At 41.2% G+C, this 26,590-nt stretch overlaps 1 protein-coding gene across 2 annotated transcripts in view; it reads left to right on the top strand.

The window, feature by feature from the left end:
* The window catches only part of rngtt (RNA guanylyltransferase and 5'-phosphatase), an 85,258-nt gene that overhangs the window by 50,846 nt on the left and 7,822 nt on the right, over positions 1-26,590 (top strand). For both annotated transcript variants that reach the window (XM_056428863.1, XM_056428864.1), the window contains exons 12-14: positions 2,308-2,376; positions 16,095-16,195; positions 24,852-24,918. In XM_056428863.1, coding sequence (XP_056284838.1) covers positions 2,308-2,376; positions 16,095-16,195; positions 24,852-24,918 — 237 coding nt within the window. The remainder of the gene's footprint in view (positions 1-2,307; positions 2,377-16,094; positions 16,196-24,851; positions 24,919-26,590) is intronic.

The raw sequence follows: 26,590 nt of genomic DNA on the forward strand, positions 1-26,590 counted from the left end.
CTCCGCAATCCATGAGACAGAAGGAGGTAGAGAGGGGGGGGGGGGGGCCATGACAGGAGGCCGGCCCACCAGGCAGGAGGCATCAGACACAGCCAGTGCCCTATGAGAAGTCACAAAGACCCCAGAGAGGAAGCAGAGTTAGTAATGTGTGATGGAGAGATGAAAATTCATCCATAATCAATTATATATTGGATTTGGCATTTTGTACATTACATTATAGTCGAACATTTTCCAAGACATATGATACTTCTTTAGGTTGATTTCCTACCTTCCAAGCACTAGCAGGTTTCCCTTCATGCCATTGCAGTATGGAAATTATATATATATATGAGCATCATATACTGTATAACGTTTTACACAGGTTTTGTGAAAGTGACATTGTTGAATTTACTCTCCAGTTTGAGTTTAATCTCATATCTTGTGTTCACCTCTCAGACATTGATTTTGAGGTCTTATGTTTCAGTTTCTTGTTCTTTCTTATGCCACTGAAGATGGAGCACTCGGCTAACCCTGCCTAAACACACAGAAGCTGGCAAGCCTTCATATTCATACTTGGCTGCACATCATTCTTGGCATTCTATTACTTTGCTTCTCTGCTTTAACGCTGTGCTTGGAATTAAACCACAATGCTGATGTCGGCTTATCTTTTTCTTATATTCAGCTTAACTTTGAGATATTTCATTCAAGGTCTGTGTAGAGATGTGAAGCAAAGATGCAGCGTGAGCTGACAGTGTGACACAATATTCACTTTTTTGGGGACTTTTAACTCACTCAAAATCACTCATGGTAAACACACAGACATCATTACACTTCCTTAACACCGTATAACCTTTGTACATCATGGGGAAGTGCTAATGGATAATTCTGCATGCTTTTTAATGCTGACAATTTGCCAAAATATGGCAATGTTATACTTCCTGTTTACAGCCTTGAAGCCCTAAACGATGACCAGTGTCAGACGATGAAGGGGGATGATATTTTTCCTAAAATCCTAAAGTTTGTCAGCTTTTTAAGGTCTGGTGTATACAACTAAATATGCTTTGCAAATCTGAAATAATTTAGCCAAAGTTATACTGAAGGTGTTTTTTCGCTATCTTATTTAATCATCTTTGCGTTTAATAGGCCACAAGCTGTGTCCCTGTGGTCTTTTTTTAAGTTTGTTCAATGGCCTCAGTGGAGGGTAAGTTTATACTTTAAAGTTCATATAGGCTTCATTTTGCTATTTGTAATTCTAACAGACGTCTGTGTGTCTGTTTCCGAGGTAACAAGATTAAACGAGTGCTCAACAAAATATCAAGTTTTTATGTGCCTGTATTTTCCATGTAATGTAATAACAATAACATTATTTGTATAGCACCTTTCATGCAATGATTGCAGCACTAAGTGCTTTGCAGCAAAGGAAAATATATAATGAAAAAAATATAATGTCATAATTAATGTAACATAAGTGCCTTGAGTACCTTTTTAAAGAGCTATACAAATGAAATATATTATTATAAAACACACTTGATGATGATACATAGATCATTGAAAATACAACCTACCGAATAATAATAATAAAAAACAGTTAAAAACAATAAACTCTGTACCTGTATTTGCTGAATGCACATCAATAAACATTGCAGTGGCATCACAGGGTCTCTTGTGGTGCAGATTTTAGTTGAAAAAGTATTGCGTGTAGCTGGAATGTAAATTAGTAGTCTCCAGTTTTGAGGAAAGAGGAGTTATTTGAAGACTCAAAAGGGAAAGCACTATTAAATTGGGGGATCTTTTAATCAGTTTTTATATGTGCAGATTGGATATTCAGCCCTATTGTTGTGGCTCTAATGTGCCGTGTTGTTCATGCACTTTATGATGTAGAAAATATGCTTCTGTTGAATAGCAGCTCTGCCACTCCCCATGGGCATCCCATGGCTGCTGTTGGGCCGCAGGTTTCTCTTCTCGACAACAGCTGTGGTGCTTGGCGGTTGGTGTTAATGGAAGAGATGAAATTCACTCTTTCCAAGTCATTCGGAACCTAATGATTTGTTGCCATTCTGGTCTCAACCTGGGTGGTCAAGTTGCAGATATTGATCTCTCTGTCATGCATTACCCAGTCAAAGAGATAAGAGCTTAGTTTGAGGGCTCGATGGATGAAACGAGCTATCGGACTCTTCTCACATAAACCTTCCTTTTACCTTGAAACTCTATAGATTTAGTCAACTTCAAAAATCAATGTAATTTTGTGTGTACCCAGCTGAAGCTTTCAGCTACCTTTTGATTGTTTTGCTTGGCTGAAAGTTTGAAACTGTGCCCTCCTTTTTTCAGCTACTGGAAGGCAGCTTCACGTCCCAGGTCAGCCACGAAGTCGACGGACTTATCTTCCAGCCGTGCGGGGTAAGCCTCCCTCCATGTATGGCAGTCTGTCAATAATCAAAGTCGTTGCCACAAGTTGAGTGTTTTCACAGGTTTTTTTCCACCAGCTGCTACATAACAGCTAGTCACTCCCACCAGCTGTTTGTCACTGTACATCTGCATTGTTCCTCTGTTATTATAAAGGAAGCTGCACTCTCACATAAATACAGTGCCCTCTTTAAGAAAAATAGATACATGGCCTTTTGTGTTAGAATGGAAATAGACTTGGTAAGAATACACATTTTTCTAAGAATGTTATCCACAGTGGGGACATTCTTCTCTGCATTTGACCCGTCCTTAGTTATTAAGGAGCAGTGGGCTGATGTGAAGTGCCCGGGGAGCAACTGGGGGTTCAGTGCCTTGCTCAAGGACACTTCGACATGCAACAATGGGAAGAGCGGGGATCGAACCGAGTACCTTGTTGTTAAAGGGCGGCCCCTCTCCCCCATGAGCTACAGACGACGAGGTTGTTGGAACCGCAGAAAATCCCATTTATCTGTGACTGTCACACCATTCCTCCTCTCTTCTCCTGTGATAGACTCTTGGGACAATATCCAACAGTGTAGTAAATGAAATATGGTGTCACTCATAAGATTAGTGCAGGAGTAGTACGGGTAAGAATCTAGAGTTGAGCAGAACGGATAATATGCCCAGTGTGTATCTGGAGAGCCGACCAACCCAACAACTGTGAAGTCAAACAAGTCGGTTGTTTGTGGGCTTTCTCGATCATAAAATGAAAAAAAGCCATTCCTTCCTGTTAAATGAGACCCGTTCTTCGCATCTCCGCCCACGGCTTGAGAGCCACTGTTGCATCGGTGCGACGCCACAGTCTCTGACCTGGCCGGGTGCGACGCCTTATTAGAGAGGGCACTTTTCATCATCGCAACAAAAGCAGCAAAAGGTTTTTGTCTTCATCGACTCGCGTCCCCGGGTAAAGGTGTTAACGTCTCGTGTCTGCTGACCTGCTTCTCGTTCGTTTGTTTTGACCCCAAACATGTTGAACATCTATCCGTCGAAGGTATATAATGAACCAAGATTTTAACAACAATACAACAAAATGCTACAATGGTGCACTGAAAGTCTGTGTCTTTGGTCAGATGTTTATTCTGCGGGATGTAACTTTGGCTATATATGTTCCTCCTTGCCTATTTCTTCTCCCAGTAGATATGATGATTCCCAATGTTGCTTAAAACCTTTTTAATGGAGCTAATTTCCAAATGAGGAAATAAGCAGGGGAATTTGTAATAATGAAGATTTCCTTTCAAGGAATGCAATATGGAGGATTTTTCCATTCAGCGTAGCTGTATACAAGTCATTGAATTCATATTGATTTTGGATTTACATCAGAATCATAGCAATACAAAACTAGTTAATCATGCCTTCGATCAATATAGTGAGATAAAACATGTATGTGGTCAAATATCAAATACACAGGGCATCAACCAAAGAGATAACATGGCTGACTGGCCTTGTGAAATGTATGTTAATGATAATATTTTAGAGGGATGCAAGTATGTTTACTCCACATGTATTGGTTTCAACATGTTCAGTTTGTTTCTCTTCTCTGTGAAGTAGTTGGTGGAGTCGTGGCCGTCGGGTAGCAACAGTTCTCAGGAGATGTGGAAATGAAATTGACAAGTTTACACAGCTGCTTCGTCTCTCCACCGCAACACGAGCGGAGCTGGTTCATTGATGCTGCCTTCATCAAAATGGCAACATGAATGTCTCACTTTTGAAGGCGCTTGCATTTCCTGCCACTCAGTTGTGTTCCTTGTAGAATAAAATCCTCCCACTGTTTTCCAGACATGTTATTGTCAAAATGTGACCTTTTTGCGTCTTTCAACAAGAGGGTGTGCAACTTTGATTTAGTTCTCTTCTTTCCACAGTTGATTTCTATTTTCTAAAACGGTAGAGGAAGTATTGTACTGATCATTGGCTTCTTTTTTAGCTACATATTATGCAAGAGGTGCTTTTGACATTATTGTTAGTGGATTGCATTGAATTTCCAATTCATACACACTCCTTACCAGAAAAGGGTTTTGGATATGGAGCACATGGGTTAATGCAATCAGCCATAGATTTATTTTCTTCTTCAGCTTCTTTGAATTTGATGGATTATGAACATCGGGGGAAAGGAAAGCACTCTGGCCCAAATGGCGCTAAGGATGTATTTGGCATTTATCAGACCGGCTGAGGAAACGGCAACAACATCGTCCCCCTCCCAATCATAGATCAGGAAAACACTTTTAACCAGGGTTTGGGATTTGTTTTTGGCAGGTGCTTTTGAAATGATTGCTGTTCAACAAGCAGGAATAGATTTAGCTGGGACAATGTGCAAATGTTCTGCCAATAAGAAAACTGATTGCGTGGACCGGTCCATTCTGTTGGCAGGTGTTTTTTTTTTCATCACCCCTTTTAATATAATTCTCGCCTTTTGAATTAGAGTGAAGTCCCTTCATGGCGCCGTATGATACACAGCTCATTTTAGAAATTACAGCCGTAGAGCCAGATTTGCCATGTGCGCCATTACAGCTCATTGTGGTCATTAAGATGCTTCTCGGCAGTTTCATGAATCCGACAAAAGGAGTTCTCTCCAAGCTCTGGAAGGTCAGCAGCTGGTTCCCGTCTGCACGGTCGCTCAAGCGAATGGGACGGGTTGGCGAAGCCGTCGAGTCCACTGTGACTCGGAGATAATACAAATAGTGGGCCAGCTGATGTGACACTACAAAAAATTCAACATTTTGTTTCATATTTTGAATAAAACTACAACAATAACCAAACTCGGCTAATGAATACGGTGTGACCGGGGCTTGTCGGTACGACCGCCTGTGCGTGTACTTACATACAGCAACAGAGAGTCATTTAAATGGCATTAACCCTTTACAGCCCCCTTGACATTTCCTGTTCAAACTATACGCGTTTGCATTTTTAACATAAATGTAAAAAAGAGCTGTCCATGTTGCAGAGTTTATATGAGCAGCATTCTGTTATGTAATAAGACACCTAACTTAATATCTCAGGAGATAGTGTGTTTTGATGACCTACACGAAATACAACTCGTACAGCACGATAGTAAAGTTTGCAAGTGGCTATTAAATATTTATCAGGAGGAATTTAAGGACGTTGGCCAGAGGAAGATAAGGCAGAAAGGTACATTGCGGCTATCTGGCACTTTTTTCAGTTGAACTTTCTCTTTTTTTCATTATTCAATTCAATTCAGTTTATTTGTATAGCCCAATTTCACAAATTACAAATTTGTCTTCGGTCTTTTAATCTGTACACATAGACATCTGCCCCAAAACTCAAAATCACACACAAAAACTCCCAAATAACCCTTCAGGGGAAAAAAGGAAGAAACCTGGAGGAGAGCAACAGGAGGATCCTCCTCAGGATGGACAGATGCAATAGATGTAATGTGTACAGAAGGACTACATTCAATGAATATGACAGAGTGTATGAATAGTTCATCCATCAGGCAGATGGCTCCATCAGGCAGATGACTCGGGAGAAAGCAGAGTTAGTAACGTGTGATTGAGAGATGAAAAAGGAGATAGGTACTCAGTGCATCCTAAAACGTCCCCGAGCTATAAGCCTATAGCAGCATATCAAGGCTGGACCAGGGCAAACCTGATTCAGCCCTAACTATAAGCTCTGTCAAAGAGGAAGGTCTTAAGTCTACTCTTAAACGAGGTGACTGTGTCTGCCTCCCGGACTGAAATTGGAAGCTGGTTCCATAAAAGAGGAGCTCTTTGGTCTGTAGCATACACAGAAAGTGGGGGAGCCGGGCATCGTCTGTGTGTTTACAATCCATCCACAGCTGATGTTGTCTTGTTCCCTTTGTGTGATTTACTGAATTAATGCATTTAGTTTTTTGACCTTTGGCCCGTGTCTTTGGATTATTGATTGACACTTTGACTGTTGTTTGAGATTCCCTTAAAATGCCAAACTATGTAAATAAGCCATTATTTGTGAAGGATGCTGTGCAGTGGAAGAGAACATGCTTCTTAATGCCACCACCTAGAGTGATGGCTCGAGGTTCTCTATGTGCAAACACATTCTCCTCAGGGGCAGTTCCATGTGTTTCCCTCTTCAGGAAGAGATCATGTTTAATTGTTGTATTTTACCCACACTCATTAAGTATTTAAGAACAGAGAGACTCCGGACAGCATTTGGTTCCTAAGTAGTTTAGCTCACTGTGAATGCTTTGTGAGACATTAACCTTAATACCCCTTTTGTTTAAGAAGTTGTTGAAACATTGCAATGACTGAATCGTTTTAACACATTTGCCACCTTTTTATGTGGAGGTCAAATCAGTACTGATGGTAAATGTGGTAGACATTAATTTCCTTTTGGGTGCTATATTGATCAAGAAAGCAGATTTCTCCGAGTGAGGAGACATTTCAGTTGTCCCTACATGTATCGGGATCAACATGTCTGTAAAATATGCAAATTTAAATCACAAAACATCCATGAAGGAAATATTCTTACTCCTGAACAGAAAAATGCACCTTTATTCCTTCCTTCTGTTCCATTCATCTCTTGCATCTACCTTCGACCGTCTGAATTGCTTTGTCAACTCATCGTACTCTGATTTGCTCGAAACAAATCCTTAATTAAAAGAGTACGATTTTAAAACACGTTTACACGGTTTGATTTGGCTCAAAGTCTTTGTTCAATTACAGCCTCGAACTGAATACTTGAAATCACTTGTTTATTAAAGTCATATTTACATCAGTTTAAACTTTACAGCAACAGAAGAATGATCTTAAATGATTCCACCTCCAACACCACTACCAATCTTTAATGCTTGCCTGAGGCCATTAACATTGTCTCACGTTGCGATTGTTTTCCAAAGTCATTGATCTGGTCGTTCTCTTGTCTACACCAATCTTAATCTTTTCTTCTGTGAATGGGATTGTGGTTGTCTCGGTGTTAATCTCAGCAGGATCTTGCCGCTGAGAACGTCCATTAATGATCACAAAGGTTGCCACTGTGGCGGCCTGCAGTCACTGGGTATGTTATCTCACACAACACATGGTGTCCTTGGAATATTCGTTCTTTTGTTCAGAAAGATTTCTCATTTATAACGGAAGCATTGGCGGCTGGTGAAATTTTTTTTTTGGGGGGGCGCAGTTTAAATAGCACTCAACAATGAAAAGAAAAGAGGTTTTGAGTAGAATATTGTAAAAAACAAAGCTTTATTTCAAGAACACACCGTGCTCAACACTGTCCAATAACTATCAACACACTGTAACTTTGGGCATGAGAGGTTCAGAGCAGCTTTAAGGAACATTGGGTTGGGTTTCAGAGGTTTGCAAAATAAAAGAGTTTCACCCTCACATGAAAGAGGTTCAGAGCAGAATAGAGTCAGAAAGAGATCACATGTTACATTGGGTGACAGAGTAGACCCACTACTGTAAAGACAAGTAGCCCTCCTCTTTAAAGTGGTCAAACTTCTCAATAACTCTCTGGTTAAAGTCAATCATGTCTGTAACCAGCCTGTTTCCATTATTCTTGAGGGAATGTGTCTGTTTTTCAGAACTACTTCGTTGTGTTTTCGATGCCAGTTCGGTCTCCTTCTGCTGCTCTGCTCTGCAAACAGGGTTAGCTTCATGCTGTTAGCTCGTTAGCTTCATGCTCTTAGCTAGATAACTGCGGCAAGATTCGTGCTTTACACTTGTCTGAAGCTCTTTAGATCCCTCACCCCGTTGTAGTCCAGAGAGTTTCAGTCCCAGGACTTTGGAATAACAGACAGGAGAAACTAAACAGCGCATTACTCACTGAGCACCAGCTGACAGCTCCGTTAGCTACCTGCTCCCGTAGCTCCGTGGAGCTCTCTGGGCTGAGGTCTCTGATCTGCCGAATAGTCCAGTCACGTGAAATAATAAAACGATGTCATTGGCCAATGAGCGCACATTTTTGTGCCCCAAGATTCACGTTTCATCCGCCAATGAGAAGCCGTCCTTGCCGAAACGACTGAAATGTTTGCTCGCTCCCGTACACACACATTGGGCCGGTGTCCCGAAAAAGGGGAGGGGCTTCTCTCCGTGATAATGAGTGGCGATATATTATATTTTTTCACATTAACTTAAGTGGTTGTTGACAGGCTGACGGTCTCCCACACACATTTAGCGCGTCAACACGGTATATTTACTATTTAAATGATTTTGGCATATAATGTTTTTTGACAGGATTTTTTTCTTCTTTTTTTCATCTCAAAATTTTTAGAGGGGCGGCGCCCTAGCGCCCCCTATGGACGCACCGGCACTGATTGGCACAGATGGTAGATTTGCTTATGGGAGAGCACTCCAGATGGTGATCTGTGTACAAAGAATACAAAGAAAAATACAAAAAGGTTCAGCATTACTCAAAGTCCAAGTCAGTACATTGAGTGTGCTTCATCACTTTAATTTGGGACCCAGTTGAGCTTGTGAATTGACCCTGAATTCCTCAACCCTGTTTATTCCAAGAGGAATGTTTAACGTCGCTCCACCATTTTTTCACATTTACACCAAAACGACACACTTTCATAAACCGGGCCGGTGTTTGAGCTGTAACAGAGGGAGCTTTTCTCTGGGGAACAGCTTTATTGGACTTATCCAGCCTCTTATTGTGAAAGTTTACTGCAGATTAGTCTGCCTCAGAGCCAAAAGCTGTTGTTGAAATGAGACCGAACTAATCAAAGCGTATCCGGGAGCAGCAGCTTTTTCTTTTATCAAATTGCCCTTTAAACATGTATTATGCTGTTGTTTACTATTGATGCTTACTAATATGGGTCGGCTGTAGCTCATGGGGGAGAGTGGTCGTCCCATAACAATAAATTTACCGGTTCGATCCCCGCTCTCCCTATAGTTGCACGTCGAAGTGTCCTTGAGCAAGGCACTGAACCCCCAGTTACTTCACTGCAGCCCACTGCTCCTTAATAACTAAGGACGGGTCAAATGTAGAAAAGAATTTCCCCACGGGAATGCATTTAATTGTAATTTACTTTCTTCTTTCTACTATTGCAACAATACACTATACTAAATTTTTGATTTTCAGCAGACACTCCAATATTTATAAACAATTGTGCGGCAGATATTGCTTGGGTTTGTTTATCTCAGATACTTGCCAACTAATTAACACTCTTAAGATGTTTGTGTGCAATAGTTATGATTTATCTTTTACTCATCTCCCACTAAAGTCAAAACAGTGGTGAGAAGGAGGTACATAAATGCAATCTTATCTTAGAAACCCTGAAGCAAATTGTATTCATGGAAACTTCAGTTACATTACTGTATAATTTGCCAGTCGAAAATCAGTAGAAGGAAATTAGACATCATACGGAAGCCGCCCAGCTTAATCACAGTGATGCATCTAAATCTCAATTTGGTCTTTTAGTCACGCTAGCGGCATGGCAGTGTCAGTCGGTCCACCACTTTGGATTATACCAAAATATGTCGATAGCTATGAGATTGAAGTCGGTCGAAGTAATTATTTTGGAAATCAATATTACTGCTTTGTCATTTTGTTTTCTGAGAGCTAAAAATCCCACCTCTGAAATGCTTACATGCCTTTTGAATAAGAAATAAATAACCATTTATTTTCCTACCTGGAGTATATCCACTACTATCAAAGAGCAAGTGTTCCACATTTTAGTAATCTGGTTCCGTGTTGAAAGGATACCGTCCTGTTTTTTTCTGTGGAAATATAGATTGTACTCAATCCAACACCACTAGCTATGTGTAAAAAATGATTGAGCTGCAGCCGTTCAATAGCTTGTCAGTTTGCTGTTATATTGCTGGACTCTAATAGTTTATATGCTCCCCTCCCGGTTATTTATTTCCCTCTACTGACATCACAGAACGGCTACAGTTCGGTCTCAACAATCACAAACGTACCGGGTGTAACTGATGTGGATCGAACGCTCATCGCATCTGTAAAGCTGCTGTCTGACAACCTGCCGAGCACCTGCATCGTATACAAGTAATATGTTATGTTCTGATGAGCCACTGCATGCCTCTTTATTCGTGAGCTCCGGGTTTCATGTTCCGTTCATGCCTGTACAAGCATTGTTGGTGTTTTCTTCGACGATGCCGTTGCTTGTGGGAGTTATAAAGTCTTAGGTGGCAGTTTCGTGAACTACTTTGAGTCTTTGTCACCGAAAAAGGTTGAGTTGAAGTAGAACTGCTAAGTCAGCCGAGCACAGCAGTGTTTTTGAAAGCTGGCACAAGTTTGTTATATTTGCAATTCTTGAAGAAGAGATAAGAAGCTGGAGTCCAGGAAACAGAAGTAAAGGAGCATCAAATATAAGCTACTATAGGAGGTGCAGGTTAAAAAAGAGGAAATTGAGAACAAAGAGAGAAGAGTAACCGACCATCAGTAAATCCTTCAACATTATCTGGATTACATCCTTTGTGATATTTATTATTTGAGGATCCGACAACCCTTATTATAAAAATAAAGATTCACATATTCAACAGTTTTTGCTTGTGCAGCTTTCTACAGAGAAAGGATTTCTCTAAAAGGGGTTGACAGTGTGGTCTGTAGATCCTTATCCTAAGTGACGGGGACATTGTGCCTAAATAAACACTTAAATAGAACACACACCCTCCAAAAATATAACTGTTAAATGGTCAAGATGCACAACAACAAACTTCCATCAACCACATATTATTGTGCTGCAATAGAATTTTACATCACAAAAACTAAATTATCTGCATGATCAGAAACTAGTGGGGGTACATGTAAAATAATAAATAAACTGGTGGTAGTGACCCTCTCATATCAGTTTGGAATTAAAAGAGTAACTAAAGTTCCTGTCTGTTGCGCCTCTGACCACACACAGCATCACGTATGGCTGTGGTCGGACGCCGCTGGCTTCACTGGTTTCCACCATGTGGCGATAACACGCGGAGAGAAGCAACAAAGGCCGTGAAGAACATCGCTAGCTAGTAAACTCTGATGTGAACAATGTAGGATCTCAAAAAAATCAGCTTTGCATATGTTTTAGGAGGAAGGGAATGCATTTAACACACCAGTTACACCTCAAGAATACACACGTTGCTTTTGGTGAGAAACACTGAATGTAAACATCACTTTCTATTGTTGACTGAAAGCTGCACACACCTTTACACTGACAGCTGGTGTGTCGTTTAGTTTTTTCTGTATTCAGTTGTATTAACAAAGCAACGTACTATAATGTATTACATATAAAGAAGGGTTATTTGGGAGTTTTTCCTGATCCGATGTGAGGTTTTGGGGCAGGGATGTCTATGTGTACAGATTGTAAAGCACTCCGAGACAAATTTGTAATCTGTGAAATTGGGTTATACAAATAAACTGAATTGAATTGAATATAAAGTAAAGTGTGTATACAAATATAAGTAACAACGTCTAGAAAGATCACGGTTGAGTTGAAGGTCATTTTTGGGCTGCACGTGCTGTGATTGGCTGTTGAATTATCCAGAAATATGTTTGTTTTGCACTTTTCCTAAGACGGTTCCAGTAGTTGTGTTGTATAGTTAATACACAAAAGTGTTGTGGCATTTGTGCTCTGCATTTCTTTCTTTTCTTAAGAAGCGCTCCCACTTTTGCTTTCACACTCTGATCTCTTATTTTTTGTTTCCATCGGTCTGACAGTTGCTGCCCCTGAACGTCTAACTCGAAACAGCAGGCAATTTATATGCAACGCAACATCATTTCAGGAAAATGAATTTGCGAGATGGCGAGATGTGTTCTTGGGTTTGAACGTCTGTTTTGCACTTCAATACAAAAGCTTTCGTCTTTTTTGTGCAGACACTTATTGACAAGGCTGGCAACAGTAATAAAGCATGAGTGCAACTGGCAGCCTTTTTTCATTTAGGAAGGCATGTAAAGGTTATTTATTTAAACTCCCGTCTGATTTGTTGTTCTCTGGGGTGTTGCTATGGTTGTGCTGGCTTGGATAAAGCAAATTTCACTGGAGTTGAAAATGTTGTCCACACAGTTTATACAGCTTCAACAGATCATCAGCCTTGGATTTTCTGTTGCCGGCTTTTCTTTTCCTAACAGAGGTTAACGTGTGCGGTTATTGGTTCACCACAGTAACAATTAAGCATTGAACGTTTTTGCCTCTCGTTTTTTTATTCTTCAGAGCTTAGCACTGTGTTTATTTCTCTTTTATTCAGCTCATCTATGAAGTGATTAGCTGTGGAGGACTTAATCACCAGCATGTATGCATTTCATTTGGTATTAGAGCTACACAGGAGCAATAAATCATTTCTCAAGAGGTTAGTTTTATGCCTGTGCAGCAAAGCATAACTAACTACATTGAAGAATGTTCCTTTCCACACCCACGTTTCAGGTAGAAAAGATGTACTCCATTCAGGTGCTTCAGAAGCAAGGAATGCACTCTTGTCCTGCTCTCTAGCTTATTTGCAGTGAATCACCTTTTTGGCAAACGGAGAGCTCCAAAGCAGAAGGACCCCACACCTAAATTGACAGTCAGTCTGTCTGATTTAAACAAATTAATTAAAGTATAATTTCCCAACTTTGCCATCAGTACAGCATTCTATTTTCAAAATGATGCCCATTATGTTAAAGTGAACTGAAGTCCCAATCCGTCATCTTTATGTCGTCAAGAATAATCTAAGTGAATTTTAAGAGATTGCCATTGTTAAAAGAAAGGTGTTAAACATAAACTCCAACCTGAAAGTCAAATACGGTAGTTTCCCAGCAATAGAGTCACAGGACCTCAATGTGCTTCAAAAGACGTTCTTACTGGATCATCTAACAGAATCTGAAACCCCATTTCCAACATTAAAAAAATGTGACATCGGCTTCTTCAGACTTTGTCTAACTTTCAAAAACCGAGAAACTGTTGGTAGCATCCATTCACCGCAACAGGTTGGCGGGTTGGGGAGAGGCGAAAGTAAAGCAGAGTTAAAAGGTTGGTCTCAGCCTGTCTTTTTTTTTTATTGGTGTTCACTCAACTATTGTACTTCCGTCACTTCTTGTGTGTCCAACGGAGTGCAACCCCATGAATTCCTTCAGGGTGAGGCCGTTGACACCATTATCCACATTTGTATGCATCATTGTGTTGGGACTACAAAGACATATTGAACTAGAATGGGCACTCGGTAGAGCGCATACCTTCGCATATCACAAGATTGGGCATTGAATTATGAACATTTTGGCATTAGTTGCATGCCAATTGGACAAAAATGTATCGTGCTATGGTAAAAAAAGAGTTTGACCTTGACCTTTGACCCGATTGATCCCAAAATCTAATCAAATGGTCCCCGGATAATAACCAATCATCCCACCAAATTTCAGGCGATTCAAGAACATTTTGACCTGTTCATGACCTTTGACCTTGACCTTTGACCCGATCGATCCCAAAATCTAGTCAACTGGTCCCCGGATAATAAACAATCATCCCACCAAATTTCATGCGATTCGGTCCAATACTTTTTGAGTTCTGCGAAAGACTTTGACCGGTTCATGACCTTTGACCTTTGACCCGATCGATCCCAAAATCTAATCAACTGGTCCCCGGATAATAAACAATCATCCCACCAAATTTCATGCGATTCGGTTCAATACTTTTTGAGATTTGCGAATAACACGCATACAAATAAATAAATAAATAAATACACGGCGATCAAAACATAACCTTCCGGCATTTTCAATGCGAAGGTAAATATTGTGGCGGCAGTGTGAAGCAGCATGGAGGAAGACTCTAATGGCGTCTCGCTCCATTTGAGGAGGATCATTTGGAGCAGGTATAAACACTCGTACAACATCCTATCCAAAGTCATCTGTCAGCTGTAGAATCGTACAACATGAGGGTCATGTCTATGGTTTCCGGGCTTGACCCTGAAATGATTGAAAACCATTCATAAAAGTAAAAGATTGTAATGTTATTCATTAAACAACTTGCCAATTTCAGTGTAGTTGTGGAGGGTCGGGTTAGTAGTTTTGGACAAATATGTGTGTATTTCCTTCTTCTCGTGATGAGTTAATGTTCCTCTTTAAGGTCTTGTCATAGGTAGTGGTGGAAGACGTGTTCAGATCCCGATACCACACTGGGAAAGTACTCCACTTCAAGTAAAAGCCATGCATTCAAAACCTTACTTCGGTAAAAGTGTGAAAGTATTATTAACGAAATGTACTGTATGAAAAGTATTAATTGTGCATGTGGCAGTGGGGTGTGTTTTGGCTCGGCTGCAGAGTGGGTGGAGCGGGGGTGGGACCGGTCTCGGGCCAGGTCTAAGTGGCCTCAGCTGGTGGTTGATTGTTAATTAGCCCAGCTGGGGCCAATGTGTGTGTGTGCGTCCGTCCCCATAAAGGAGCAGTAGGGACTGAGGAGCGAGATGGCGAGGAGCAGAGGCAAAGTCTGCTGGAAATATAGTTTACTACCGAATATATCCTTTGTGCACGCTCGTCCTTTGGTGAAGAAACCTACCAGTAACAGCCTCGAACGTGAAATGTTCTCCGTCAATGTTTACTGCTACATATATATTTGGTTTAATAGTACTGCTGCATTAACATGTATGTGGCATTTTACTACTGTAGTTGATAAAAGTTTGTGATGTTTTTAACACCTGTTGTATACTGTTGGGTTGTTTATTCTTCAGCAATGCCTCATATTCTGAAAGATCATCATATGTTTGCGGCTTTGCTGTCCTGTGAGAACTGCGCTTCTCTTAAATCCAACATTTCATTATATTTTTTCCGGCTGATCCAAGTTGAAGAAGTAGAAGAATTGTCTCGATCCATAAAGGACCGCTAAATATTTCACTTTATTGCAAACATTAAAATCAGACTCATCAAATTTAGAAATGCGTTGCTTTTGCTCTGGACCGGATACGGTATGAAAAAACTTCAATCTAATAGTTACTTTCAAATAAATGTTGACTAAAGTACACTATTTGCCTCTTATAAGTATAAAGTTGCGTAAAGTTTAAATACCATAGGAAAGTACAAGAAGTGACTTAAGTTACGAGAGTAAACGTAGTTGCATTCCATCAATATGCATTCGTGGGTGAAGCCGGGAAGCCCTTATTTGGTCTGGTCCCGTGACACACAGGTTCTCCTGAAGACTCCTGTCTGTTCTCCACACATTTCCGTGCAGTCGACTTCTGTTACCGGGCAACCTGACGGTGACGGAGTCTGGTCATCTGTTCCCGCCTCCACTCGTCATGGCTTTACATTCCTCATGTTCCACTGCTCTGGTTTCATGTCCTCCTCAAATGTCAGACCACGCACAGATAATCAAAGCATGTTGTTGGGTTGCGTGTGGTGATGTGAATAATGCTCTCCTGTTGAATCTCAATGTGTCCGTCTGTAAAGACGTTTCACATTTTTTCTGATGCTCCCTCCATGCAATTTTCTACTTATTCATTTTCATTTATGTGGAGTACATGCACATTGAATAAGCTCTTTTTTGTTTTGTTTCTCATGACGTTTTTGTTACCGAGAGAGTAAATATATTCTTGCTGCTCGAGATGGTTGGATACCAGCGGTGTATCATAATGGAGGCGGAGCCTAATCAGTTTCAGCTCATTAACTGTGACTTTTGCTTTTGATTTTGAAGTAATTAACTCATTCTGGGTTAACCTCTAGTCGTGGAAGCACATGGGCACACTTGTTCCATTAAAAGCAGCTTTAATATGTATTCATGCATAACCGATCTTCCATAATAATAATATGTTTTGGGGACTGGGTTTCACTTGCAGAGATATAAGGCCGGGAGGTGTGACGAGATCCTCAAGTGGAAGCCGCCCAATCTCAACTCTGTGGACTTTCGCCTCAAGATCACCAAAGTCGGAGGAGAAGGGTAAGTCACTGTTGCCAAGGAAACGCTCTGCCTGATGAGTCTAATAGCCCCTATCATTTTGTGACACACTGGAGTACTTCACACACACACACACACACACACACACACAGACACATTTTCTTTCCGTGTCCAAGGCGATGCTTTTAATCTTTTTTGCCTCAGGGTACAATTCCTGTTACATTTACGGTGCTACAGTGAGCAGACGCTCATTCCTTTCAACACCATCGCCTACATGTGCTTTTGGCCCCAGCCTTAGACTTTTGTTATTTTCTGTATGGGTAAAAAAAAAAACAGTACTGCCTTTTCCCCCTTTTTCTCATTTTATGTGTATAATCCTGTGCAACATAAATTATTCAGATCTACTGGTGCTCATCCGAGCCCTTATCCTGGTAAACATTAGAGCTCTGCCGAAAACAAGAAAAAACAATCCATTTCTGGAGATATGCAGTCTTACATATCAAATAGAAGCTCGCTCTAACATTGGTAGTTGTCTGATTTTAGCCTATTCGACTAATGTGGATCTGGGAAAGGCAACGAGCGTCTTTCAGTTGGTCACTTTAGTCCAGACCAAAATATCTATATAAGATTGGATGACTTCACTTCGTGAAATATTTGGTCTTCAATCAAGTGTCTTAAAAAATGTCAACAACTATTGGATGAAGCATTGTAATTCCGAGCATGTTTGCATGATGACATTAGCTTTTATCTCAAAGCAGCACATTGTGCCCAAGTGCAATCCCACAGAGCTTCAGCACGTCTTGTCGACTTTTATCCTCTTTTTTTTCTTCTCTGAGTGAGTATCGTCTGTGTGCGAGCAAACAGACTCTCAGCACTGAGCTTTCTTGTCACGTTGCCTTTCCCTCTGAGAGCCAGGTGACCTTACCGACTGTCCTAGCTTTGTAGCGGTGAGCCTGCCACCATTCACCACCAGCAGACTGAGAGGATCAGGGCATGGCCACTCATTCTCCACCAACGCCAGCCAGCTAGTCCGCCTTTTGAGTCCTCCCCGTGCGTGGGAGAACACAGACGCTCATTGTTGCCATTTGGGAACGTTCTGATATTTTCCCCCAAAGATGAATTTTGCTGGTAGAGGACCAATCAGCATACCTCACTCGGTGTCGGTGCTGTCTCCTTAGTTCCTGTCTGAAAGAGAGAGACGCAGATATATTCGAGGTAACGACTCTTTATTCATCAGGCGACACAGTCGGCCCTTGAGCACATCTTTGTGTACCACAGAGGCGTATACAGCCTGGCAAGTTTTATTACTTTCTCTGAAAGCAAGGCACAGAGGCACACTGTGATTACTGTGCGGCAGGAAGAGTTGGAAAATAAAATGGAAAGATGAAGCAATCCCGGAAAGCATGCCAGTGCCTCTCCCAAGTGTGGAGCTGAACAGTCTTTAGTATTGTGTAGATAGCTTGACTTAAAGATACTTTGAGAGGAGAGGAGAGTAAGATTACATCCTCATTCAATAGTCTCTTTGAAGGAGCCAGAGAAGGAGAATGCTACCTTGTTGATTGGCTTGGATTGGCTCTCTCGAGGCCCGAGTCCCGGTTTCATGTTGCTGGTCTGTCTACTTTGTGGACTCAGGTGTCATTACAGCATCCAGATCCATATTGCGTGTGTAAAGGAAGCCAGTTGGGTTCGTTCACTTCTGACTGATTATTTGAAAGCGTTAAGGTGAAGTTAACAACATGTGATCATCAATGCTTTTATTCTCGACTGTGTTACCGTGAGAACTCATCTCATTTGCAACGCTTCCACTGCAGAGCCACCTTGGCGAGGTCATTTGTGGTTTTGAGTGAAACGGTTCTTTAGATGCATCATTTCTGCAAGACCTGTTGTAAGAGCCAAACAATCGGCCATTATTAGAAACAGAAAATAACTTTGGTGAGAGGCGTTCAATGCACTTATAGTGTAGTTCAGAGGAAGTGGATCTGACGGAGCGTGTGCTTGCAGCTTCTCAGTCCTCAGGACAGATCTGAGGAATGCTGCAGGATAAATAAACATGGAGCCTTTCGTTGGACTTTACACTGGCAATGGGTTTCTCTGTTTGGACGCTGTGACCTGGTTGCCTCCAATTGGCACGTCATCACAGGGAGTGTGTTGGCTGAACTCCAGCATACACTTTTTGTGGAACTTAATATTCCACTGTTGAACAAACTTTTCGGGCATGTATTTATAAATTATTATCGATAATAATTTGCAGCATGTCCTAATAAGTTCACGCTCCAAGACTCACATAACAGTACTTGATGTCTTTAAGTCATTGTGGTCTTCGTATGACACTGACCGGCGACTGGGGGTCACACACTACTCGATCTTTCACCGGGAGGCACAGATATACAGCATGGAGTAATGACACACCACAATTCAATTCAATTCAATTCAGTTTATTTGTATAGCCCAATTTCACAAATTACAAATTTGTCTCGGAGTGCTTTACAATCTGTACACATAGACATCCCTGCCCCAAAACCTCACATCGGACCAGGAAAAACTCCCAAATAACCCTTCAGGGGAAAAAGGGAAGAAACCTGGAGGAGAGCAACAGAGGAGGATCCCTCTCCTAGGATGGACAGATGCAATAGATGTAATGTGTACAGAAGGACAGATTTAGAGTTAAAATACATTCAATGAATATGACAGAGTGTATGAATAGTTCATAGTAGGCATATTCCACGATGGAGACCTCCACGATCCATCAGGCAGATGGCGGTGGGGAGGAGGGGGAGTCTCAACAGGACAGTGGCGTAGTCATGAGCAGGAATTCCACGACCAGACGATCCATCAGGCAGATAGGATCTATGCGTCTCATAGGGTCCGATCCACCCATGAGATGTAAAAGTCAAAGGACTTCCGGGTGAAAGCAGAGTTAGTAACGTGTGATTGAGAGATGATAATTCATCCTTAAGGAGAGAAAAAGAGGAGATAGGTACTCAGTGCATCCTAAAACGCCCGGCAGCTATAAGCCTATAGCAGCATATCAAGGGGCTGGACCAGAGCAAACCTGATTGAGCCCTAACTAAAAGCTCTGTCAAACAGGAAGGTCTTAAGTCTACTGTGACTGTGTCTGCCTCCCGGACTGAAATTGGAAGCTGGTTCCATAAAAGAGGAGCTTGATAACTAAAGGCTCTGGCTCCCATTCTACTTTTTAAGACTCTAGGAACTACAAGTAGTCCCGCATTTAGTGACGTGGCTCTCTGGTGAGAACAATATGGTCGACAAGCTCCTTAAGATATGATGGAGCATCACCAATCAAGGCTTTGTAGGTTAAGAGAAGAATTTTAAAAGTGATTCTTGATTTTACTGGGAGCCAGTGCAGAGCAGCTAGTGCAGGAGTGATGTGATCTCTTTCTTAGTTTTAGTGAGAACACGAGCTGCAGCATTCTGGATCAACTGAGGGACCTAAGAGATTTATTAGAGCAGCCTGCTAATAAGGAGTTGCAGTAATCCAGTCTCAAGTAATGAACGGCGTGAACCAATTTTTCTGCATCTTTTGAGACAAGATGTGCCTGATTTTTGAAATATTACGTAGATGAAAGAATGCAGTCCTTGAGATTTGCGGAGTTAAAGGACAAGTCCCGATCAAAGATAACGCCAAGATTCTTTACAGTGGTGTTGGATGCCAGGGCAATGCCGTCTACAGAATCCACATCACCAGATAATTGATCTCTGAGGTGCTCAGGGCGATTAAAATTACTTCGTTTTGTCTGAGTTTAACATCAAGAAGTTGCAGGTCATCCATGTTTTTATGTCTTTAAGACATGCTTGAATTTTACAGAGTTGGTTGCTCTCCTCTGGTTTTATCGATAAATATAGTTGAGTGTCATCTGCATAACAATGAAAGTTTATGGAGTGTTTCCTGATAATATTGCCCAAAGGAAGCATGTATAAGGTAAATAAAATTGGTCCAAGCACAGAACCTTGTGGAACTCCGTGATTAACGTTGGTGGCTATCGGCGTCCATCGTTACAAATACAAACTGAGATCGATCTGATAAATAGGATTTAAACCAAATTAAATGCCAATCGACTGCTCCAGTCTCTGTAACAGGATGTCATGGTCAATGGTGTCGAATGCAGCACTAAGGTCTAACAAGACCAGGACAGAGAGGAGTCCTTTATCTGCTGCCATTAAGAGGTCATTTGTAATTTTCACCAGTGCCGTCTCGGTGGCTTTTCTAAATCCTGATTGAAATTTCTCAAATAAACTATTATGATGTAGAAACACTTTCTCAAGGATCTTGGAGAGGAAGGGAGGTTAGAGATCGGTCTGTAGTTAGCCAACTCTGGATCCAGAGTGGGCTTCTTCAGGAGAGGTTTAATAACAGCCACCTTGAAGGAGTGTGGTGCGTGGCCTGTTAGCAGAGACACATTGATAATATCTAATAGAGAGCCGCCAATTAAAGGCAAACGCTTTAGCAGCCTCGTCCGGGATGGGGTCCAAGAGACAGGTAGAACCCGTTGAAAATATTTGGTCAGGGTTGATAGGAGAAAACCCCTCAAATATACACCAGGGCATGCCATTCCACTTGAGGACAGATTGGCACTGGTTATGGGCATTATTAATCTTGTCCCTATAGTTAAAATCTTTTCATTAAAGAAGTTCATAAAGTCATTACCACTAAGGTTTATAGGAATGCTCGGCCCACAGAGCTGTGACTCTCTGTCAGCCTGGCTACAGTGCTGAAGAGAAACCTGGGGTTGTTTTATTTTTCTATTATTGATGAGTAATAGGCTGCTCTGGCATTACGGAGGCCTTCTTATATGTTTTAAGACTATCTCGCCAAACTAAGCGGGATTCTTCGAGATTAGTTGAGCGCCATATGCTCAAGCTCTTGACGCTTTGCTTCAGTTTGCGGGTCTGAGGGTTATACCAGGAGCAAACCTCCTCTTCCTCACTGTCTTCTTCTTCAGACAGTGTCATTCTCAGAGAGCCTATGGCACTGTCAACAAGATGATCAATCTGGGACGGACTAAAGTTAGACCAGGAGTCCTCTGTTATATTGAGACGGTATCGAATCAAATACAGAAGGAATCGCTTTAAATTTAGCTACAGCACTATCAGTTAGACATCTAGTGTAGAAACTTTTGACTAACAGTACCGGTAGTATAAATTCAAAAGTTATGAGGTTGTGGTCTGACAGAAGAGGATTCTGTGGGAAGGCGTTCAAATGCTCAATGTCACGCCATAAGTAAGAACAAGATCAAGCGTGTGGCCAAAGCTGTGAGTGGGTTTCTCTGACAGAAGCCAATCGAGTCCAACAAGGAGATGAATGCAGCACTAAGGCAATCATTATCAACATCCACATGGATATTAAAATCTCCAACAATAATAACTTTATCGGTTTTAAGAACCAAACTTGATATAAATTCTGAGAATTCAGATATAAACTCTGAATATGGACCTGGTGGCCGGTACAGAATCACAAATTGAATTGGCTGTAGTGTTTTCCAGGTTGGATGTGAAAGACTAAGAACAAGGCTTTCAAATGAGGTGTAGTGTAATTTTGGTTGAGGATTAATTAATAGGCTCGATTCAAAGATGGCTGCTACTCCACCTCCTCGACCGGTGCCTCGAGGAATGTGAGTATTAATATGACACAGCATCTATAGCCTCAGTTACTTTACAATCCCCACTTCTAATTGGGTCTTATTACAGAAACACTAACCTCAACAACAAAATATACAAAACAGCAATAAAGTTGGCGCAGTAAAACTCAATGACGAGCTCCAGATGATTCAGGACTATGTGACTGGATCTTCTTTAAATTATATTTCAACTCCAAGTTTAAAATGATCCAATGTGTGATCCACGTTAAGGAGTTCTACATATTGATTCCCAAAATGTGTGAGCCAGAAATCCATTTACGCAGCTCTCCGACTTCCTGACACTTTCTATTCCACTCGGCCAAACTGAAGACGAGTAAACACTCTACGATAGTTTGTACTAGGGCTGCAACTAACGATTATTTTGATAATCGATTAATCTGTTGATTATTTTGTCGATTAATCGATTAATCGGATAAAAAAACAAAACCAATTTTTTTTTCAACCCTTTATTCAAAACAGGGTCCGTACGGTCATGGAAAACCTGGAAAAGTCATGGAATCTTTAAATGGCTATTAGCAGGCCTAGAAAAGTAATAAAAAATAAAAAAATCCCAAAATAATTGGAAATGTAATGCAAATTTGTTTTATTCAAATGTTAATTTACATGGAATACATACTGTATGCTTTGGAATTCTCATTGTTAGTTTAAATACTACATCTTCTCACTTTGTCATGTATAGACAGTTTTCACAAAATGTTTAATCATGGAAATTTGGTTTAAAGTCATGGAAAGGTCCTGGAGACCCACTGGTCAGCATGTGGATGAACCCTGTTCACTGGTCAGCATGTGGATGAACCCTGTCATAAACAGACTGACAGCGCTTTACTCTCCTGAGTTGGCTATTTATGGATTAAACGCCTCATACGGTGAGGGGGCGGGGCTTATCTCCGTTGCCTTTCTCCGTGGAAAAATATTTTCCGCCATCCGCCACGGAATAAATAACCATGTTTTCTACGTTATACTCTTGTGGAAATGCCACACACGTCGTAACATGTAGCGCCCTGGTGTCTGGGGTCATAACGTCAACCGTAGGCGCACTTAGCTCCGTGAATGTCTCCGACGTGAGCAGCAGCAGCCAATTAGATTCATCAACAGCGGGGCAGCTCAGCGTTGATTGGCTCTCACAACGCAGCATTCCGTCTGTGCTCTCTCTCCACTCCGCTCATGTTTCTCCTGCGCGGCTTTGCTCTCAACTCAATTTTTATTATAATCCACGATTTATTGAGCGCCGTAATAATCGCGCGACACAACGAATCGATAATGAAATTTGTTGCCAACTATTATAATAATCGATTTTTATCGATTTTATCGATTCGTTGTTGCAGCCCTAGTTTGTACAGTGTTTTTTTCCTTTTTCTCCAAAACACTGAAGCAGCTGGGCACTGTGGGTTTTTAAACTTAATAAATCAAAGAGGAGAAATCGGAGCATTTGGTCAGGACTATTTTCAGCTGTTAATTAATGCATGTGCAGTACACCACTGAGAAATAATGTGTGTAATATTTGGGATTGAATCAAAATAAACTCCAGTGCCCGTGTTCATGGTAATGAAGGAACACGACACCCAGTGTAGTGCTGTGGTTTATTGATCGTACAATAATCCTGTACAGCTTCACAGGAGAAACGGGATCAATTAATTGATAGTTTCAGGCTTTTCGTTCGATTCGTTGACACCGAGAAACATGTTGAATACCACCCGCTTCATCGTCCTACATCGAGAACTATACCGAGTGCATGAATAAAGAAAGCTCTCAAAGTTGTTTTGATGCTCTTTCACTTCACACGCAGCACCTCAGCCCTTCCTCCAACACAGTACAGTTTGAGTATCCTTTTCTGTTTGTTGCTTTCATGCTTTATAAATCATTTGACCTATTGTTCCAGCTGTTCGGTACGACAGGTCTGATTGTGTGCTGTTTAAAGACTACAGTGACATTTAACAGCATGTTGAACCCCCCTGCCTTGTGCTGGGATCCTACTTTCATCGTGTTGTTGAGGTCTTTCATCTTAACAGAATTCATCCGGCCCGTTCTTTAGAGAAAATGATGTTTCAGTGTAATTAAAGACGGCAGGACTTTCAGGACCTGTCGATTGTGAGGGCAAACGCAGCTACGCATTGTGAAACGGCAGGTCCACGACAACGAAAGAGTTCTTCTGAGACACGTCCAGTATCTGCTCATCTCTTCCGTCGCCCGTTCCATTGCCTCTGGTAACATCTCATCGATAGCGCAGTGCTTTAACAAACTGTGCTGTAATCATTCCTGCGAGTTTACCAAAGTGTTTTTTGACAAACAACGCGTTCGTCAGCGGTATTTATAGAACGAATGACGGTAATGGACTTTGTTAGGTCTTGGCATGTGACGGTGTCCATCACTGCATGGCTATTTGGCTCTCTTAATGTCTACTGCTGCTTCCTTCCTGCTTGTGCTAGCTATCATTACACAGGAGGGGGCTGGGGTGGATGAGTTCTCCGATTACAGATCCAATGGAAATCTCTGAATGAGGTGCAGCTGACTACGTCGCCGTGCTGTTGTTTAACGGCCCCTTTAGCTCAGTAGCCCGCTCTTTTCTTTAAAAAAACATTTTTTTAACTGATCTAAAAACCAGTGCTCGTAGACGCAAAACAAAAGACATAATGTCTGGAAATAACACGGGGGATGGAGGGAGGGAAGGCGGAGTGTTTGATTAAGACATCTGCTGGGTGTGATTTCTGGGATGAGACATGAATACTGCACTGATGCGTGTTCTGTGGACTGAGAGATGTAAACGCAAGACGACGGCACATATGAACAATACAGTCCGAATTAACTGTGCAGAGAGATTCAGTTGACCTTGTGTTCAATTTATACAAACGCTGTAGTTTTCTCTAAGTTTAGGACCGTGTCGCCGCGCAGAGACAGAAGGGCTCCGAGAGGTGTCATCACACATCTCTGTCGTGCTGTTACTAGCTGGAAAAATGGAAGCGGTGTGGTGATTTTGCCTCGTCGTCAACCACTCAGAGAGTCTTGTGTTGAGGGCGTTAACCATGATGCTTTTGTCTCCGTAGGCTGCTTCCACAGACTGTGGGTTTGCTCTACGTCGGCAGCTACGACCGGCCCTTTGCAAAGATGAAGGTGAGAAAATAAATGTGTTGAATTCACCTTCATGCCGAGAAGCCAGAGCCCCGTGTGCTCGTCCAGCTCCCATTTTGAATGGCACTCGATTTTTTTCTTTCTCGTATTGGTAGTATGTCGTTGCTTATTTCACGCTGCCAAGAATAAAGGGAATGCATTATGGTTTTTTCCTGTTTTTTTTTTTTTTCAACATGCAGTCAGGTGCTCTCCACAATAACTAGCATCTCATCTCCATTCAGATATTATGGGAAGACACTGATCTGGAGGTGGAGAACAGGTTGAGGAGCAAAATTATAGAATTATAACAATTAATCTATGATTTCTAATTTAGTCTACATTTCTATAATGCTATTCCAGGAAATGTTCCACTTTGACTAAATTACTCCTGTGTGTGTATATGTGAAGGCCTTTTAATAGTCACAAAAATGGTAATTACTTGCTATAACAGGACCCAGCCTGCTTACAGCCTGCGGTGCAGCGACACACAGTCATTGTCAGATGTATTATCGATGTGTCAATTCGATGTTTTTTGGGGCACATCCATTTTCCTGCTCATTTAAAAGAAATCATAAGCAACTTTTTCTGTAATTTGAAAAATGTCGTAATCGTCGACACAGTATTTTAATTTTTGCTCTTTGTACCTCCAGAGAATAACTACAATTAAAAATATATAGATATATAGAGAGATACAATTGTAAATGTGTAGATGTACTCTTTATAGATTACATTTCAATTACATAGTTATGGTTTATTCAAAGTTTTATTTGTGTCACTCCCTCCGTTGGTTAAAACGGTTATAACTTATTAGTTAAGTACAATGTTATCGTATCAATAGAGTTCATGGTTGAAGCTACAAAAGTAGAAACCCAAATTGAGATAAACCACCAAAACCGACTCTTTAGTCTTCCTCTGTATCATTCTTTAAATGTCTGACTTCTACAAGGTGGATTTAGCTAAAGCCTGGTCGGAGTAATGGCTTTAGATTCCCCATTTTGGGTAAGTTTCGTGGAGTCTGCTCCTTGTACAGAAGTATATGTGGCTCAGGGTACAGCTCATTAATCATAAATCAGTTGAATGGTGCCCGACAGATCTAGACACCAGAGCCGAAGATACGAGCAGCTCTCTGTCAAAGACCAGCTCCTTTGATGAAGCTGCGAAAGTTTGGCAGTGTGCACTTTAGCCATTTTCTTTCCCATCAAAGATTTGCCTAATTTGTTAGACTCTTTATGTATCAAGAAAGAGTGAGAACTAGTAATTTGTTATGTTTCATCAACTGTGACGCTTCCTATTGAACCAAGATTAAAGTGTGTTTTCATGTTCTCTTAATTCTTAAGGCTTAAATGACATGAAATGTGGGATGAAGAACGATGAATACAGTCAAAGTCATTACAAGTTTGCACAGAAATCTCTCAATCATGCTGAGCAACAGAAGAAACTAATCAACTAAAAGTTTGGGAAGTAAAAACACAAATCTTATTATAGATTGCCTTTCCCTTTATTGTCCTCCGTCACACTTTATTAGTTTGGGTTTGTCCTCAAATGTGACGGTCAATCTAAGCGTCTGGGACAATTATTCTTTAATATATTTATTCTCCAGAAACCCATTGCATTATTACCTTCGCATTGAAAATGCGGAAGGTTATGTTTTGATCGCCATTTATTTATTTATTTA

The sequence above is a fragment of the Pseudoliparis swirei genome, chromosome 12 (genome assembly GCF_029220125.1).
Source record: "Pseudoliparis swirei isolate HS2019 ecotype Mariana Trench chromosome 12, NWPU_hadal_v1, whole genome shotgun sequence".
Lineage (NCBI taxonomy): Eukaryota > Metazoa > Chordata > Actinopteri > Perciformes > Liparidae > Pseudoliparis > Pseudoliparis swirei.